Here is a 19,476-nt window from a genome sequence, read left to right as displayed (position 1 = left end):
CTTCCCCATCATGACTGCAAGTCTCAAATAAATCACTTTCAACTTGTGATAAAAATTGTCTTAGGCGACATTTATATGCTTTAGCAGGGACATGTGAATGATCTTTATCAGCCCTATTGAAGTTAATGTCACCGCGTGTAGGATGCCATCGAATGTAGTTGTGGAGAGTCATTTTGGCGACTACAATTTGCACTTATTTGCAAAATGAATAAGTTGGCATATCTCGCAATGTGATTCTTTTTTCTTTCCATACTCCAAATGTCCTTTCATTGACACCGCATAAGGATGAGTGTCTCTTGTTAAAATTCTCTTTTCTACCCCTAGTGACTTTGCTGGCTCTTTTAAAATTAGGAATGTGTTATTTAGTACAGGAGATAGTTTGAGAAACTCTCTTTGTAGGGGGTATCCAGCATCGACTAAATAATATTTATCTGACATACATATTATAATTAATATTGCAGTGAAAATACATTCTCATTTGTTCAAACTCAATCAAACTTGGGGTGGCTGCAAAAAATTGTATTTCTAAGCTCTTGTGGTAAATTTGAGCACGCGACCGTTATGCGTACTACCTTTATAACTGACCATAACAAAAGTGAAACATATGTTAAAGTCGCGTACAACCATGACATGTTTGTGTTGGTGATCTGAATCACTCGATAAATGCGATGTTTTCGTTATTCGACACAAGTGCACCCACGTGTTTCCATCGATCGCTCCAATACAATCCTAAACTATTAACAAGGGCATTCAAATTACTATGTTTATTTGAATTCAGGAAAATATGAATGAATGAAATTACCTTAAAATATGGCATAATGCTGGTCCTCCGAAATCTCAATGGCATCTTTTAGAATGTTGGGTCGTCTAATTTGATAGTTTCTGATAATAAACTGACAGCAGTAAACCCGATTGAAAAATATATATTGATTGTTTTAGATTAGTGATGAAATCGCTCAATGACTTTTCTCATAGATTCATTCCGTGATAAAATATAAATGGTTATTGCTAACACTCTCTGAAAGTCATCCTGACGGAGCCATGAAACATATGATTATGGTGTAGTTCTTCTAAAAGATCAATGAATACATACTGTCATACAAAACATATTGTTAAACCTTGTTGAAAGTTCTACAGACAACTCTCTAACCCACTTATTTTCTATGTATGTTGATGTTATACATGGAGAGCGAGCAATATATAAGTTGTAGTACTCATACATTAGGCATAACACAACTGCAATTCTTTTTCAGCGTCTTTCAGTATCTATATTATCCATTGTTTATATAGCTAACACATATAAATATCACCGAATTAGCTAGAATCATAACATGGTTTTTTCATAAGAAAAATAAAGAAACTTCGAAAAACAATTAACAAGTATCCAAGAAATAAACGACAGCATATTACAAGTGGCATAAATACTTTCACCATGAGAAAAAAAATATAAAATACCCAATAAATAAAATGAAATTGATGCATCTCAATTGTCAAGGAAATAACGTAAATAATAGATCATGTGGTTAGAAGTCATCATCATAAAAAACTCTCATCAGGTTGTATCTGCAAACAACTTCATAGAGAGCAAGTACAATGAAATGTTCTCTTAGATTTCTAGAGTTGCTTCCAGAATTCACATTACTTGTTAAATAGAAGTTTCTTGTGATGTGCTAGGATCATTGGTGCATGAAGCAATTAACTGTGAGATTTAACTTCTAATGAAAACTACACAATCTTTTTTCTTTTTTCAAGACGTTTTGATGGGCTAGTGGATTCAATTTCAATGAGGTTCGGGTTGGGGCCTTCATTGGAGTTAGCTGTTTTTTCGGCATCTATGTGCTCAACTATGCCAACAAACCTTTTCTCACTGGGGGCTTATGCATGATTGCCTGTTGCCACGACTTCAAACATACGATCCAAACTTCTCTTCTAGCTTAGGGTCAATGTCACTGAATTTATTTTTTTTTTTTCGCGTTTGACATTACCTGCAAAGTAAGGGAAGATTGATATGTTTATGTATTTGAAGAAAAAAATAAAATTGATAAAAGGACTGGACGTTTCATAAATTCACATCTCCAATTTCTCAGCCCAGTCCCACCATTCTTCCAAAGCGTCAATTTTTTGCTTTATCGAATCCCAACTCAAGAATGTGGATCCCCACTTCAATGCTTTCAAAAAATTTCAGTTTTTTTAATTGATTTCACTTATTTTTCATTTGCATCTTATTGTAAATTCTTCATGTGTTTTCCTTGAACTTTTTTATAATATTTTGCTAGCTCTTTTTGTTAAAATAGGCTGTTGACCTATTTTTCAATTCTACCTCTTTAAGGCAGATGTTGTAAAATATTAGTTTGACATCTTTATCCCACACGACAGACAAACCGATTTCTTTTGTCTTAACCATGCCAATACTAGCATAAAAAAAACTAAGCAACATAAATATTTGCCAGAGAAAACATAAAATGTCATTTAAAATACCACAACTCGAAAAAGTAAATGAAAAGAAACAACACTACAAAACGACTATCACACTAAACATCCGACACATCACCGACACTATCAACATATGACTGCCACTCCTATCAACATATGACCACCACCACCACCACCAACCCTAACACACCAACACTATCACACAAACACTGCCACACCACACAATCAACAAAATCACCACCAACACCACAATATCAACACCACCACCACTTTAAAACCCATTAACACTACGCCACCACCTCCACACAACACCATTACCACCACCTCCACACCGCATCAACACAAATACCACACCTACACCAACACAATACCATCACCACCTCATCACACCACTGCCAGCACCACCATCACCACCACCTCCACCACCATCAACCCATCTCCACGACGCCATCACCACCACAAATCACCACCATAATCGAATTGAGCATGACCGAGCAACCACAATTTTTGGCAACCACCACGAAATCTCTACCACAATATCGGGCAACCACCACAAAATCACCTGACAATTTCAGGCAACCGCCACAAAATCATCGCCACTATTTCGTGAAACGACAGTTTTGGGCAAATCGATAATACACATTGCAACATCACCACCACAAAATCACAAGCACTATTTTGCACAACCATCACAAAATCCTGCTACCAACCGTATAGAACCATCCACCGAATAGAGCACAAAGCACAAAAAAAATCGCAAAATCTCAATATCATAATTGCAAACCGCAAACGAGAAAGCCACAAATCGCGAAGAAAAGCCATAAATTGCAAATTAACTTCAAATTGCAACAATAATGGTATTTGATGTCGTGGGGGGATGGAGAGCAAAGTAACCAAACAGAGCCGAAGATTGGAGGGAAGAAGGAGAAGAGAATAAAGGCAAACCCTTACCACCGGAGCCACAGACCGGAGAGGCGCAAGAGAGACTCGAAAGAGGTTCGCGACCCGTATTTAACCTAGCTTAACCCAAAACGCTGTCTTGTTGTAGTTTCCAAACGGCTTATCCAATGTTTTCAAAATGCGTCGCGCCAAAAAACTGCCCCAAACAGACCCTAAGAAGAATCCGACAACAAGAGTAAAATTAGAATTCTCCCATGATGGAGCTTAAGGAAGAGAAGCATAGTAAAAGGTACTTTTGGTTCCACTATTAGTTCAATGTCTCAAAATTGTTGGAAAGTGAACCTTGAGATGAGGGAAAAGAGAGGAAGCACCACAACATTAATGAACTGGCAGAGTTTCTAGTTACGGGGAATGTTGACATACTATCTCTTGACGCAGGACAATGAATAATAAAAAGGGTATTTTTTTAGTTTGATTCTTTTGGCTAAAACATTATTTATTAGTATAATTATTGACTCTAGTGGTTATAATAATTTAATTCAAGTATCTTCTTATGGAGATCTATGATGGATATATAAAGATGAATTTAAGGTTATAAAGTAATTCATTGAAAAATTTTCTATTAATGGATATTGTAAATGTTGTTGAAACCTAAAATGTAGTTCATCAAAATGTTTGTCATGCAATATGAATGAAGCTTATAATTGGGATAAAGTTACTATGTATTATACTAGGAGACACACACACACTCACAGATAGGGTGCCATTATTTGGGCCCTCTCATCCAACATATATGTGCATTTCCTTTTTAATATATTAGGCCTTGGGCATTTTAAATATATATATATATATACAGTCAAATTTTCTCCAAAAAAATATCTCAATATTGCTGGTAAATTAATGAAGCTTCTCAAGTGGTCTCCTGCTTTTGACCCCAATCATGAACCTCCTATTGTACCAGTATAATTTAGTCTACCTGGTCTCAAGCTACACTTTTTTTATTATCAGGTTCTTTACTCTATTGGGGTCATACTTGGGACTCTATGAAGCTAGATCTACCCACTTTCAACCTAACTAGATTTTCTGTGACCAGAATTCTTGTGGAAATAGATATTACTTTACCTGATGTTACTGAAGTTTGGTTGGACACAACTCATAATGGATATTGACAACAAATTGTCTTGGAGAATAGACCTCGTTATTGTTCTCATTATAAGATGTTTAGGCATATCCCTGACAAATGCCATGAGCTTCATCCTAATTTGAAATCTAAAGATCAAGTGAATAAAAATGGATCTAACCCAATTGTTTTGGACATCTGTTCCACGTGGAGAGAAAACTACCACATGACATGATTTGATGTCTAATTTAATTGCCCCTGTGGACCCTCTCTCTAAAAATACTTTTTCTACAATTAATGAGAAGCTGGATGACCTACGGAGCAAAACTCTATTGAAAACAGTACAAACGAATCCCTACTTAGAAGGACTGACAATTAGGAGAACCTTGCAGCTCCCCATTTTCAGGAAGTATCTGGAGTACAGGCGACAACTCATATCCCACACACACTTGAACCTGTTGTGGGTATAACTGTTGGCAATCTTTCTACTACAGCACTACCACCTCATCTAAATGAGCAACAATTCTCGGATGAGGAATGACAGGTCTACACTTCTAGGAAGAAGAAGTATTGAGATCTACTTGAACTAAGAAATTTAATGGATAATACTTTGGTTACTTCAAGCAATGGTATGCACCTAACCAGTTTGTTAGCTGATTCCCTTTCGAGAACTAGAGACAGAGTCAGAACTAAATTGGGTCATCCCGATTGATCTTATATGTACCATCTATTTTTTGGGATTTTACTTTTCTTTTTTTGTGTTGTACTGTGTGGGTTGAGTGCCTATTTTGGTCTCACTCATATAACCTATATGTACCTTTTTCTCTTTAATATATTTGCCCTCGGGCTTTTTAAAAAAAATATATATATGTATATATATTTGCAAATGGTGAATCCTTTTCTCTAATTCACTTTCGTCTTCGTCGCCTTTTCGCCGTCGCGTCGTAGCGGCTCGTTTCACCTACTCTCGAGTGAAGGCATTGGGCTCGGGGGCGACATTTAAAGGACGCCTGGGCTCAGCCTTCTTCTGCGGCTCGTTCTTTCGTCATCTCGGGAAGCGCAGGCTCCTTTCTGCGGCTTGCGGCTCATTCTTCGTCATCCCGAGAAGCGCGAGCTTTTTCTGCGGCTCCTGTCCTTGTTCGCAAGGCGCGAGCTTTCCTTTGGCTCGAACAAATCGCCCACTGCTCAACTTCCCTTTCGACATTTGCTCTTTCTCTACTGTCACTTTGCTGTCCCACAGCCCCACCTCCCTCGTTTGGAATAGCTTCGGACATATCGTATGCTGCCGCCCTTGCTGGTGTTCACGCTTCAGGTACAGCTAAATCGCCGTTTTTTCCTCCTTCATTTGAGTGGGCGGAGGACATCAAGAAACCTTGTAGGAAAAATGGAAAGTCTGCCATACTTTTAACAGAAAACGATGATATTCAACTTGCTTCCTCCTGTCATCTGAATTTGGTTGGGAAATTTCTATATGACCATCTCAAAATGGAGCTCATTCGCAAAGAATTTGAACTTATGCACTTTGTTGGAGAGTGGAAAATTGGACTATTAAATGGGAGACGCGTTCTTATTCAAATTAACAATGAAAATGAAGAAGATTACATGCACAGATTACATGCACTTATTTGCTAGAAGTATAATCTGGATTGATAACAGAGCAATGAAGATTCTGAAATGATATGTGGATTTTGACCCGCGGATGAAACCGCCAATCATTCCGGTTTAGATTCGCCTCCTTGGTTTGAAATTTCATTATTTTTCTCAGAATCATTATTTTTCTCAGAATTTCATTATTTTTCTCAGAAAGTATTGTACTCTATTGCCTCAGCTTATGGAAAGCCACTCAAGACGGACATTCATACTTTTAAAGCTTCCCGTCCATCTGAAGCTAGAGTACTTGTTGAAAGAGACATCATTTCACCCGCTTCTGAGGAAATTTGGTTGGACACACAACACCATGAATTTTGGCAGAATGTAGAGATTGAGCATTTTCCGTCGTATTGTTCGAACTGTCATATGTTCGTCCACTCCAGTTCTCAATGTCACCATCTACATCCCCACCTCAGACCACAAAAGCAAAGTGCTCCGCTAGAGGCTGTGATTCCATCTCATCCCGATCAATACCAAGTTTTTGACACTACTGACACTACTGATCATCAGAAGGATCCCCCGGAAGACGTCAATATCCCCTTAGGCAATATGACAACCATTCAGTCCCCAGTTGTAGCTTCCCAGTCTTTGGAACCTCCTATCGTGGGGGAGAGGAAGATTCTTCAGACTCCGCCTGCCATAGAACGTATCGTCGATAGTACAGGTAGAAATACTTCTACTGCTTCACCACCGTCTCATCAGGTCTAGAAGGATGTTTATGTTACTCAGGCTCATGGGGATCATGATGCGCAACGACCTACACCTGTCCGACCACCTTTGGAATCTACTGATCAGATGAGTCAATCATTTGATGACTCATCTGATGAGGAATGACAGGTCCACACCTCCAGGAGGAAGAAGAAGAATGAAGATCTACTCGAGTTCAGGAATCTGATGGATGATATTTTGATTACTATGGGCAATGGTACTACCTTACAAATTTGTTAACCAACTAACTTCCGATCTTCCGAGAACTAGAGGCAGGAGGACTAAAGTGAGACGTCCCTAGCATTTTTGTGTTATTTTGTGGTTTTTTGGTTTTTTTACTTTTATGTATCTTTGCTTTATCTGAGTTTTGTGTGTGTTGTATTGTATGAGTTGAGCTTTCTTTTAGGCTGTCTCATATAATATTTCTGTATCTTTTTCATATTAATATATTTGCCCTCGGGCTTTTTATATAAAAAAAATGTAAGAGCCTTATATATATATATATATTTGCAAAACAAGGGAATAAATTTGCAGCGGATGGAGGCACATGTAGTGATGATCATCTTCCAAAGCCTTCATCCAAAAAAACTCAAGAAAATTGAAGAAGCGTCGCCCTTGATAACCCATTTAATAGCAGAGGAAGTAGCCTTCTTGTTAAATATGAAGCAAAACTGTAGTAAAAGCTAGGACCTTCTCAGGCCATTTAATTTATATAGAGGGCACATCTTTTCAGAGCAAAGGTAGCACAAGTGACACACCAAAGGTGAGAGATGACTCGCATCTCTAACCATTTGCATGGCAGGTATGGGATCTTGAACTTGGAGGCCTTAAAACCACACCAACTTCAATGTTGATTTCTTTTCATAAATGGGATACTTAAATAAATTTAGACTTTTTATCTATACTTCGTATTCTTTTTTATTATAAAAGCATGGAAGAGAATTATTCTATTACTTAATTATTTTGCTGTTCTAGTTATCCTCATTTAATCTTTATGTTTATTGAACGAGTGGTCCGCCTAAGCCAACTCGATTTTATTTCATCGATATGCTTTGATGTCATTGGGTAGGAGTGGATGGGCTCTGTAATGAACGTGAGTGTCTTTTTATATGCCCTGAAAGCCCTATTGAATAAAGCTTGCCTGGCTTGCTAGTTGAATGTTTTTTTTAGCTGGGATATTTACATACATACCTCTCAATTTCTATGTATTTACAAATCTAACAGCTAAAAGTTGATTTTTACATATATGTCGTCTTATTTATGTATGAGAATGTATATTTCACTTTTCATAAATGAGATATTTAAATAAATTTAGACTTCTATCTTTACTTTGTATTCTTTTTTATTATAAAAAAATGGAAGAGAATTATTCTATACTTAATTATTTAGCTGTTCTAGTTATCCTCATCTAATCTTTATGTTTATTGTATGAGTGGCCCGCCAAAGCAAATTTAATTTATTTTCATCGATATTCTTTGATGTAATTCGTTAGGAGTGGATGGGCTCTGTAATGAATGTGAGTATCCTTTTATATGCCCTAAAAGCCCTATTGAATAAAGCTTGCCTGGCTTACTAGTTGAATGTTTTTTTTAGCTGGGATATTTACATACATACCACTCAATTTCTATGTATTTACATATCTAACACCTAAACTTTAATTTTTACATATACATCGTTTTATCTATGTTTGAGAATGTGTATTTCACTTTTCAAATGTTAAATTAATGGCGTTTTTGATGTGATACAAAAGATTTGGGTGGTATAAATATAGAAAGTAAAATGTAGGTGTTAGATATGTAAATTTATAAGAATTGGATGGGATGTATGTAAATGTCCCCCACAACACTACAAAGCTATATGGATGCTACATTAAACGCCTCACCCTGAAAGAGAGAAGGCTACTATAACTAATGCAAATTGAATATTTGTTTAGTTGGCAAAAAGGAGATGGAAATCCATTGCTTATGGTAAGTAGCTCATATCCTGACAAATTATGTATAATTGAGTATAAATATTTTCTTTTAAGGTGACTTGATGGCCAGAAATGATAGCTTATTTAACTTTGGATTTGTTCCTACACGAAGAGGCCTCTCCCATGATTGCAATTTTTTTCCACATCTTTTTCTTTCTGCTCTAGTTTTTTTTTCCCTAATATCTCTCTACCCAAGAGATATAAAGAGTGAAGTGTTAACTTCCATTGAAAGGAGTTAATGCAAGTGATCTAGACGAGCAGAAGAAGCGGCGAAGAAGGAAAGAAGATAAAGCCTATGTAGTCTTGGTTATTAAATAATTGGTATTTCAGAGATAAAGCTTATGTAGCTCTGATCAATGGAACATAAATTCCCTTAGCATTTATGGTTGACGAGGAATGCACACCTGTAACCATCTCTTCAATCTTGAACCAGAGTATTAACCGACAAAATTTTTAATTTACTCTTCATGAATAAAGATTCATTGAAGCTTTATTATAAGTGCTAGATGTGTTTAGTCATTTTTGCTTCTGTCAATTCATTGTTCTCTTTACTGTTATGGAGGCATGAGATTTCTCAGTTTATTTTATTCTAATTTCACTCTCAATCTCAGATCTAAATTTTCTGATTTGGTGCAGATGGTTGTGCTCTCCTAATTATCTTGAGCTCACTTCCATTAATCCTGTTATTATGTTTATGCCTTTTCAGGATACTCCTGAGGATCCTGTTGTAACTATGTGCAGTCATGTTTTCTGCTATCAGTGTGTATCTGACCGTTTAAGTGGTGATGATAATTTGTGCCCTGCAGCTGGTTGCAAAGAAACAATCGGTACTGATTTAGTTTTCTCTAAAGCTACTTTGAGAAACTGTATTTGTGATGAACTTGATGAAAATGCTGCCTCAAGTTCGTCAACTCGAGGTGAGGAATCTTCCATCGTGCATTCTGGCTATGTTTCTTCCAAAATCAAGGCTGCTGTGGATATCCTGAGTTCCCTTTCAAGTGAAAGTTATCTCACCAATATAGCTCGAGAAAGTGAAGATGATTGGAATTCTTTTATCCCAGTGAAAGCTATTGTTTTTTCTCAGTGGACAGGAATGCTAGATCTAGTTGAGATATCATTAAATCAGTCTTTTATTCAGTACAGAAGGCTTGATGGAACAATGTCATTGAATGCAAGAGATAGAGCCGTGAAGGACTTCAACACCGATCCAGAGGTTTGATGTGTGAAAGAATAATTCTGACTTTTAGTTTTATGCTCACTATTCTAGCTTAATTATTTCTGCATATATATGCAATTTAATACTATATCTGCATCTCATTTAAGGTAATGTCCACTTTTGTGCATTTTCAGGTCACTGTTATGCTCATGTCACTCAAAGCAGGTAATCTTGGCTTGAATATGGTTGCTGCATGCCATGTTGTTCTTCTTGATCTTTGGTGGAATCCAACCACTGAAGATCAAGCCATTGACCGAGCACATAGAATTGGGCAAACTCGACCCGTGACTGTTTCTCGCATAACAATCAAAGATACAATCGAGGATCGCATTTTAGCTCTTCAGGTAATCGTTTTTGGCATGTTTCTTCTTTGTGGATTAGTTGTTTATAGTTAAAAGTAAATTTAATTTACGCTCAGATACTGTTAGTATTTTACTAAGGCTTCTATAGAGGGTATCAAGCTTAGATAAGGAGACATTTATACTAGAAAAGTAGGTCATCCATTTCTAAGATAGAAATATGTTTCCACGTATGGAAGTTATTCCTTTCATCTGGGATGTTCATGTCCACATTATCACCATTTTGTTTGAAAAAAATTTTTTTGTAATATCTTGATGTAATGTTTAGTTAGGATTAGAGATGGGTGTTCTGTCCCATAAGGTCAAACATTTCGGGCGGTTTGCTGCTCTCAGGCAGAGGCTCTGCAAGCCAAAGAAAAAAAAAACAAATAAAGGAAGAGGGAAATTTCTCTAAGCTGCCTTGTCAGCTGAAATCTTTTATTTATATAGTTGAAAGATAAGTTATAACCCAAACAAATGCTTAGAAAAAATTTTGTTAGAGCTAAAGTAAACTATAGGGTTTCTATTTCATGAATAAAATGATCCAAAACACAAAAGAGATTCTATTTCATAAAAATTTAATTTACAACAGTTCGTGCATGTGCTAAATTTTTACAATTGACAGGAAATAAAAACTAAAACTTGATACTTATCAGTCTGAGCCCCTCAATGTCTATATACATACTCTCTAAGATCCATCTATCCTATAGTAGGTTTCTTGTGAAATTTTATCAACTGAATATGTGAGTTAAATGACTCGATGGACAAAATATTTCTAAATTATGATAATTCTCATCTTAAAAATATTTTTGTAAAAGTCGCAATAAGTAGTAAAATATTGTGAGCAGTAAAAGGAAACTATAAAGAAATTTTTTTTATTTACTTTCATTTATTTATGCTATATTTTTCGTTATTGGGAGTTATCGTCTAAACGTATACTTTAAAATACGTTTGCCTCTTCCTAACCCACCTAAAAGGTAGACATTTTTTATTTCTATTTTTATTTTCTTTTTCTGCACAAGTACATCGCTACCCTAGCCAGTACCATTTTTGAATGACTTCATATGCATGCATATATTATATTTTATTTATTTTCTTATATTTTATATTAAATAAAATAACCTTTGCATTAAAAAAAAATGCAGGAAACAGTAAAAATGTGTAATTGCTTTCATAAATAAATAGAACTATTACAAAATAAAAAATATATTTACCCAAGTACAATGTACTTGATTGTCTTTTCTTAGAAGTTATTAAACCTATAATAACAATTTAAACGTAATTTACTGTTGTTCATTTTCAATCATTCTTTCATATTAATTTCTCACTCCATTGTTTTTCTTTAGATACATTCATTTGAATTATATCTAATTTACCTATATATGAATATTCAAATTAATTTTGCTCCTATGAGATTTCCAATTAATTGATTTTAGCCACATCTTTCATTTTTTTTTAGTCTAACACAATTTAATTAAGAAATCAAAATTTAACTATTGAAATTCAACATTATATCTGAAATTAGTTTTTCTTCAGTCAAGCCCTTTATGAATTTTTGGACGCACTTTTCTTGTTATTCTGCTTCTTTTATAATTAGGGCATGACCTTTTCTTGCTCTTACTTCCTCTCGCTCTCTGTTTCTCTCGCGTGGAGTGAAGGGTTGAGACGAGATAATTCCTCATTAAATTTTTTAAGGGCGACAAGGGTGTCACTCGAACGACATCTGTGAAGCAGATGTTGTTAATAGGTCATATCATTTTTTAAATTCAGTTATTTAATTTAATTTACAATCTACTCTTCTAAAAAAATATCACCATCGAAATTTAATGTACAAGAATATAGTTCATATCTCGATTGAAAATTTGTGGATAACATTCTCTTAATTTTTATTCGTTCTCCTATGTACTATCTTTTCTCATCCCATGCTTTCACAGTACACGAACATAAAAAATTTCTCTAATTTTGAGTTTCTTTACATAATAATCTATGATCCTTTCTGGTTTTTCTTTAAAGATCAGATCAAATTGAATGTCTATAGGGTTTGTGACAGGCTTACTAGCCTCATCAAATAATATATCTTCTCCAAAATCTCATATGGGTCAATATTTCGCGGGCTCAACTTTAGAGACTTTCCACAACGTTTAACAACTTTCATCAGACTAATGTTCAGATAAACAAATTCTTCGACCTCAAATTTCACTAGTCATTAGCATCATAATACTCTCTTTGCTTGTCTTGAACCACTCTCAGTCTGTCACAAATTTGCCGGATCTTTTCAGTAGTTTGATCAATTAAATCAATAACAATTATTTTTCTTTCACTAGTTTCTGCCCGACAAAGAGTTGTCCTGCATTTTCTTCCATAAAAGGGCTTCATAACAAGCAGTACCAATAGTGGTCTAGAAGCTATTATTGTAGGCAAATTCTATCAAAGTTATATGCATGTTTCAATTTTCACCTACATCAAGCATAAAATCTAAGTAGGCCTTCTATGATTTGGATTGTTCTTTTTGTTGACCGTCTGCCTCTGACTGGAAAATTGTACTGAACGTAAATTGAGTACCCAAAGCCTCTTGAGTTTTTTTTTCAAAATCTGGAAGTGAATCTACCATCTTGATGTTCAATAATGGACTTTGGCACTCCATGTAACAGATAATTTCATTACATAAATTTTGGTCAGCTTATCCATAAAATCTATGTTTGATAGGCAAAAAATGCGTACTTATTCAAATGATCAATAGTCACGCATATAGCATCACGATCTTGGCTTGATTTAGGTTTTCCAATTACGAAATTCATAGCAATGTACTCCCATTTCTACTCTGATATAGACAACGGTTGCAATAATCCACTAGATTTTTATGCTCAACTTTTACCATCTGACAAGTAAGACACCTTCCTACGAACTCTGCTATAATATGCTTCAACCTTGGTCGCCAAAATAAGCCTTGAGCTTCTGATACATCTTTTACTACGTGGATGTAATGTGTAGCATGAATAGTGTGTCTCATGTATGATTGTCTTATGTAAATTATTAACATCATGCAAATTCTATTCATGTACTTCAACAACTTTTTTTTCATTGATCTCATATTTCTATATCTGAACTACATTCAGTCTAATATTATCTGAAATTATGCATCATGTGGCAATGCATCTCACATTTGGTTCTTCAAAGTTGTCTGAATTAACATTTGATTCAACTGTACAAAACTCTCATCATTTGTTACTGCTACAGATAATTACAAACTCTCCATATCTTTAATTAATTCTTCTTGTTGTCTAATCATCCAATTAGCACTACCACCTGTCTTTCTGCTTAGTGTGGCTGCAAGTACATTTGGTTTCTCTGGATGATAGTACATGTATAAATCATAACCTTTGATAAGCTCAAGTCATCACATTTGCCTTATATTCAGCTCCTGTGTGAAAATATATTTCAAGTTTTGGTGATTCGTGGATACTTCATACGTAAATCCATACAAATAATGCATCCAAATCTTCAGGCAAATACAAGTGTTGTTAGCTCCAGATCATGTGTAGATAATTTTTCTCGTGAGTTTTTGGTTGTCCAAAGGCTTAAGCAATTACCTTCCTATGCTGTATAAGCACAAATTCAACTTTTTTTTTAAAGATGCATCGCTATAAATTTGGTATTGTGAAAGAGGACGACAATAAAACGAACAATGGAACGAGAAAAATTGCACGCAGAAAAAAACACCAGAGCGACAAATTTACGTGGTTCGACAAATTTACCTACGTCCATAGAGCTGCAAAGAGTTTTATTTCTTTGAGGAATTACACTGTCAAGTGTCTCAACGTTTGCAAGAAAATTTCTATTTTTTTCTCTCCCTTCCTCTTTCTCTCTTCCTCTCTTTCTCTCGTAGAGGACTTGGTTTGGTCTTGCTTGCTTGTGACAAGCCATAAGAGACTATTTATAGAAACCAGTAGAGCGGTAGGTGGGAGGTAGATGAGCAGTAGGTGAGACGTGGTAGGTGAGCAGTAGGTGGGAAGATTGGTGAGCGGTAGGTGAAATTCTTAATTAGGAAGTTGATAAAATTACGGTGGATCAAATCTCCACATTACCTAACATTTGGAAGCCTCTGCCCCAGAGAGCATCGTTAATATTGGTGCTATCATCATGCATTTGCCTTCATTTTTTGAAATGCTTCCTCATAGCGACCTGTCCACTCAAATTTCATCACTGCTTTAGTCAATCTGTGCAAAGACATTATAATATGAGTGAACCCCTCAACAAATCTCTTGTAATTCTCTGCCAAACTTATAAAACTCCAAACATTTGTAACAATGGTTGGTCTGGAACAATTAGATATCGCTTTAACTTTATTCTAATCTACAGTAATTCTTTCACTGCTGATTATATGCCCCAAAAATGGTATGCTTCTCAACCAGAATTCACTCTTTAATAACTTGGCATATAATTGGTTCTCCTTTAGTGTTTGCGGAACCATGCAAAGATGATATGCATGATGATTTCATCACTGGAATAGATCAAAATTATAAATCTAGTCAGAAATTGTTTAAATATTTTGTTCATAAGATTCATAAAAAAGGCGAGGGCATTTAATAATCCAAAAGGCATCACCACAAACTCATAATGCCCAGATCTGATACTGAAAGCAGTCTTTTCTATATTATCCTCAGTTCATAGCTGGTGATAATCTGGTCGTAGATTAATTTTTGAAAATACAGATGCCCCCTTCTAATTGATCAAAGAGATTAGTCCTCGACAATTAACACATAGTCTTAATATCCCATCTTTCTTAATAAAAAACACTAGAGCTCCTCAAGGGAAAGTGTTTGGCTTAATAAATCCATTCTCCACTAAATCATGCAGTTGACTCTTTAGTCCTTGTAGCTCTTTAAGTTTTGCACTTGATATTAAATCAATAGAGAAACTTTTCTCTCTTCTTGGAGGCATCCCCAACAAATCCTCTAAGAAGATTTCGGGGTACTCCCTTACTACTATTATATCCTCCAACTTATTTGGTTATTTCATAATATAATTGACTAGAGCTAGAAAACATTGATATACTTTTGCTAATGGTTTAAAAACCTTTAGGCTGGATATCATCATAGAGAAGACTTCTCTATCTCTCATAAATTTGAATTTTTTTTAAGGATATTGAATTTGACCATACCTTTTTCGAGTAATCAAAAGTTATGAAATGATTAGAGAATCATATCATCACTATGATAACTTTGAATTCGGTTAATGGTAATACTACCAAATTCATCTTCAAGCTTAGTTCACAGTACAATTTCCATTAGTAATTATGCGAGACTCATTAGGAAGAATGATTGATAAAATATCAAATGTACTGTATGATTCTAATCCTTCAGGTCTCACAATCTCTCTATAAATAAAGGAGTGTGATGCTTCAATATCAAATAAAGTTCAGACCAATTTATTTTTGATAGAAAGCAAACCTATAATAAAAAAAGTATACATGTCTTAAATTAACTATAGATTTGATAGATTTATCAAAATAAAGAAATACATGTAATCACATCAGGTGAATTCCTTGCTTCCTGTTATGTGCAGTGCGTAGACCCGAGGCTGCACACCCTAGCGGGAGTGGCTCAGAGCTGGAACTGATCCTGAAGGCTTAGCCGGTCTCTGTCCACCAAAACTTCTCTGAGGAGGTGGAACACTAGCTCTAGTATCTACTAAAGGCCTTTGACCCAAAGTAGGGCAAAATCTCACAATGTATTTTGGCCGGTGCACCAAAAATAGGTTTTGGTACCTGTGAAACATTATTTTCTGTGTGCCCAAAATTGGCACATGTCGTAACATTGATGTTGCTGCTAGTGCCGCTCCCACTGCTGTTGGATCTAAGATTCTTCATTTTGGACTGCACAGATTGTACAAATCGGGTGGCTTACCTAGATCTAAACCTCTGTCTCTTCTACTCTTTCGAAAATCTCTACGTTTCTCCGTAGCCAACAGATCAATCCCTATCCTCACACTCTCCACCATAATTGAATAATCCTCAATGCCAAAGGAATTAATTTTTGTCTGATGATATCTTCAATCCAGATAGGAATGGTGGCATTTTTCTTCGGCATTAAAGATAAATTGAGGTGTTTAACTGGACAACATCGTGCACTCAGTCTCATATTACATCATAGATCGATCACCTTGCACCAACTTGATAAATCGATCATACATCTGCCTCCTGTCTGAAAGAGGAACGAATCAATCACGGAAGGTCCTCACAAAATCCTCCCAATGAGTCTGGTGGTTGGGTTCTCCAAACTTTTTCTATAGTTTTCCTTGCCCCCACCCGTCAGCTTCTCTCATAAAAGTAAGTGTGGCTAATGTCACTCTCTTCTCATGTGGAAAGAACAAACAGTCAAAGATTTTCTCGATCAGCCACAATCAATTCTCAGCCTCAACGGGTCCTGCTTCTGAAAATAGGGGTGGTCACCTGTCTTGGAACAACTTTAGATATTTATCTCTGTAATGTTCCAGTAGCACTACGGTCATGATATGGGTAAATGCCTTCATTAGAATGCTAGCATAACTAGAAAAAAGGAAAGGGGGGTAGGTATTTTTTTGGAATATTTTTTATTGTGATACCTCAGTTTTGTCTATTTTGAGGGATGAGAACTTCTTTTGTGTAAGCCCTTAGGCTTTTTTTTAGTGGAGTGGTTGATAATTTATATTCAAATGTCAAATGCACACTTTCAAGAAAGGGGGATTAGTAAGTTTTGGGGGTCTGCAGCTCTTGCCTCTCTAGTGTTCCTATATTTATTCTCTTGATCGATATCGATTGCCCTAAGATGCTATAATTTTATAATTATTATCACAAATATTAAAATCATTATTAAATTTTTCTAATGATCATTAACTATTTTCTTAGAGGCTATTTTATGATCATTTTTCTACTAGCTCTATACGTGGGCGAGCCTTGATACCACTCTTATCATGACCTGATCAGGAAGCTTGGAATTATTAATGTAGGAACTGTTGATCAGATCAATTAAAATTATTTTGAGGGATGACAACTTTTTTGTAAGCCCTTGGGTTTTTTTAGTGGAGCGGTTGGTACATTTTATTTAAATGTAAAATGCACACTTACAAGGGGGATTAGTAAGTTTTGGTGGCTCTTACGTCTCTATTATTCCTATATTTATTCTCTTGATCTATATCAGTTGCCCTAAGATACTATAATTTTATAGTTATTATCACAAATATTAAAATTACTATTAAATTTTGCTGATGATCATTAATGATTTTCTTAATGGTTATTTTATCATCATTTTTTTTCTACTAGCTCTATATTTGGCTGAGCCTTGATACCACTTTTGTCATGGCTCGATAATGAAGCTTGGTATTTTCAAGACATGAATTGTCAGTCGGACGAAGAAAATTATCTAACAGTTTCATTTCGTAAATAAATGATCTAAAACACAAGTCAATTTCATAAAATTTTAATTTATAATAATTCATTCGTATGTTATATTTTTACAATTGACATGCAATAAAAATTAAAACGTAATGCCTTTCAATCTGAGTTTCTCGACGTCTGTACATGTATTCTCTAGGATCCATCATATCGTAGGTTTTCCTGTAAAATATTAGCAACTGAATATGTAAGTTAAATGAGTCAGTTTGCAAAATCTTTCTAAATTATAATAATTCTCATTTAAAAAATATTTTTATAAAAATTGTAGTAAGTAGTAAAAGTCTGAGTAGTAAAAAAGAAAAAAAAAAGGTTTTCTATTTACTTTCATTTATTTATATTAGACTTTTCGTTTTTAGGAGTCACCTTCTAATCGTATACTTTAAAAATATATGTTTACCTTTTTCAAATCCACCAAAAAATATCCATTCTTTTCATTTTCATTTCAATTTTCATTTTATGCGTGGGTACATTGCTTCTCCAGTCAGTACCATTTGCGGGCGACTCCATATGCATGTATGTATCATATTTTATTTCTTTTTTTAAATTTAACATAAAAAATGGACCTTTGCATTTTAAAAGAAATGTAAAAAACAGTAAAAATATGTGTACTTGCTTTCATAAATAAATATAACTATTATAAAATAAAAATATATTTATCCGTATGTACAGTCTATGGTTGATTGCTTTTTCCTCAAAAGTAACTGGTCCTTAGGTGAACTTATAGTAACAATTTAACTTTATTAGCTTTTGTTCATTTTAAATCTTTCATTTCAATTTCACACTTCACTATTATTATTTAGATACATCATTTGAAATATGTCTAATTTACATATATATATATGAATATTCAAATTAATTTTGTTCCTATGAAATTTCCAATTAATTGATTTTAGGAACCTCTTTTATATCTTGTTTTAGTCAAAAACAGTTTAATTATGAAATCAGAATTTAACCATTGCAACTTGACTTTATACCTGAAATTTTCTTCTCCTCAGTCAAGTCCTTTATGAATTTAATCTCCTTGTCAAACCCTAAATGATTTTAGGAATTAAATTTCAGGGCTTTATATGTTTTCAATCAAACTAACTAGGTTTCAATTTTTTTTTTTCAAGCATAATGACTTATAAATAATTAAAAAATAATTTTTTTAAAGACCAATTAATTTGTTCTTAAAACACTGAAAAATAGTGTTTTATTGCAGGAGGAAAAGAGAAAGTTGGTTTCCTCTGCTTTTGGAGAGGACAATGCTGGCAGCCATGCTGCTCGTCTCACTGTGGAAGATCTTAAATATCTATTTATGATATAAATTGCTTTTGCTGTGCCTGATTATGCGTTTTGAGCCGGAGGCTTTTTTCCTTTTGGGTTTCTGGACGCCATGAGAGAACTGACAAAGCTTTTTAATTTCAGCATATCAAAAGCCCTTCTCTTTTATTTTTGCAGATTTGTTTGGAAGGCTGGGAAAAATATTGAATGTATTTATTTTTTATTTACTTTCTGAGAGAGAGATTTGGGGTATGAAGCCATATTGTTCTTTTTTTAAGAGGTTTCAGCTCCTCTGTTAGTTATGTAATACAAATTCTACAGGCTGGTTGGATGTAGTAGTCCTGTAGATATGTAAATATTTTTCGTTTGGTAATTCATGGTTTTCCTTTGGAGATATATATATATATATATATATATATATATATATATATATATATATATATA

General features: G+C 34.7%; 1 protein-coding gene across 4 annotated transcripts in view; it reads left to right on the top strand.

Annotated features, from left to right (window-relative positions):
- The window catches only part of LOC110032347 (helicase-like transcription factor CHR28), a 52,860-nt gene extending 33,441 nt beyond the window's left edge, over positions 1 to 19,419 (top strand). For all 4 annotated transcript variants that reach the window (XM_020735942.1, XM_020735939.1, XM_020735941.1 and 1 more), the window contains 3 exons: positions 9,490 to 9,996; positions 10,134 to 10,343; positions 18,971 to 19,419. In XM_020735942.1, coding sequence (XP_020591601.1) covers positions 9,490 to 9,996; positions 10,134 to 10,343; positions 18,971 to 19,075 — 822 coding nt within the window. In that variant the 3' untranslated portion in view covers positions 19,076 to 19,419. The remainder of the gene's footprint in view (positions 1 to 9,489; positions 9,997 to 10,133; positions 10,344 to 18,970) is intronic.
- The last annotated feature ends 57 nt before the right edge of the window (positions 19,420 to 19,476 follow it).

Source organism: Phalaenopsis equestris, unplaced genomic scaffold (genome assembly GCF_001263595.1).
Source record: "Phalaenopsis equestris unplaced genomic scaffold, ASM126359v1 Scaffold000926, whole genome shotgun sequence".
Lineage (NCBI taxonomy): Eukaryota > Viridiplantae > Streptophyta > Magnoliopsida > Asparagales > Orchidaceae > Phalaenopsis > Phalaenopsis equestris.
Note: the sequence above shows the minus strand (reverse complement) of the source record. Positions and strands in the feature narration are given on the sequence as shown.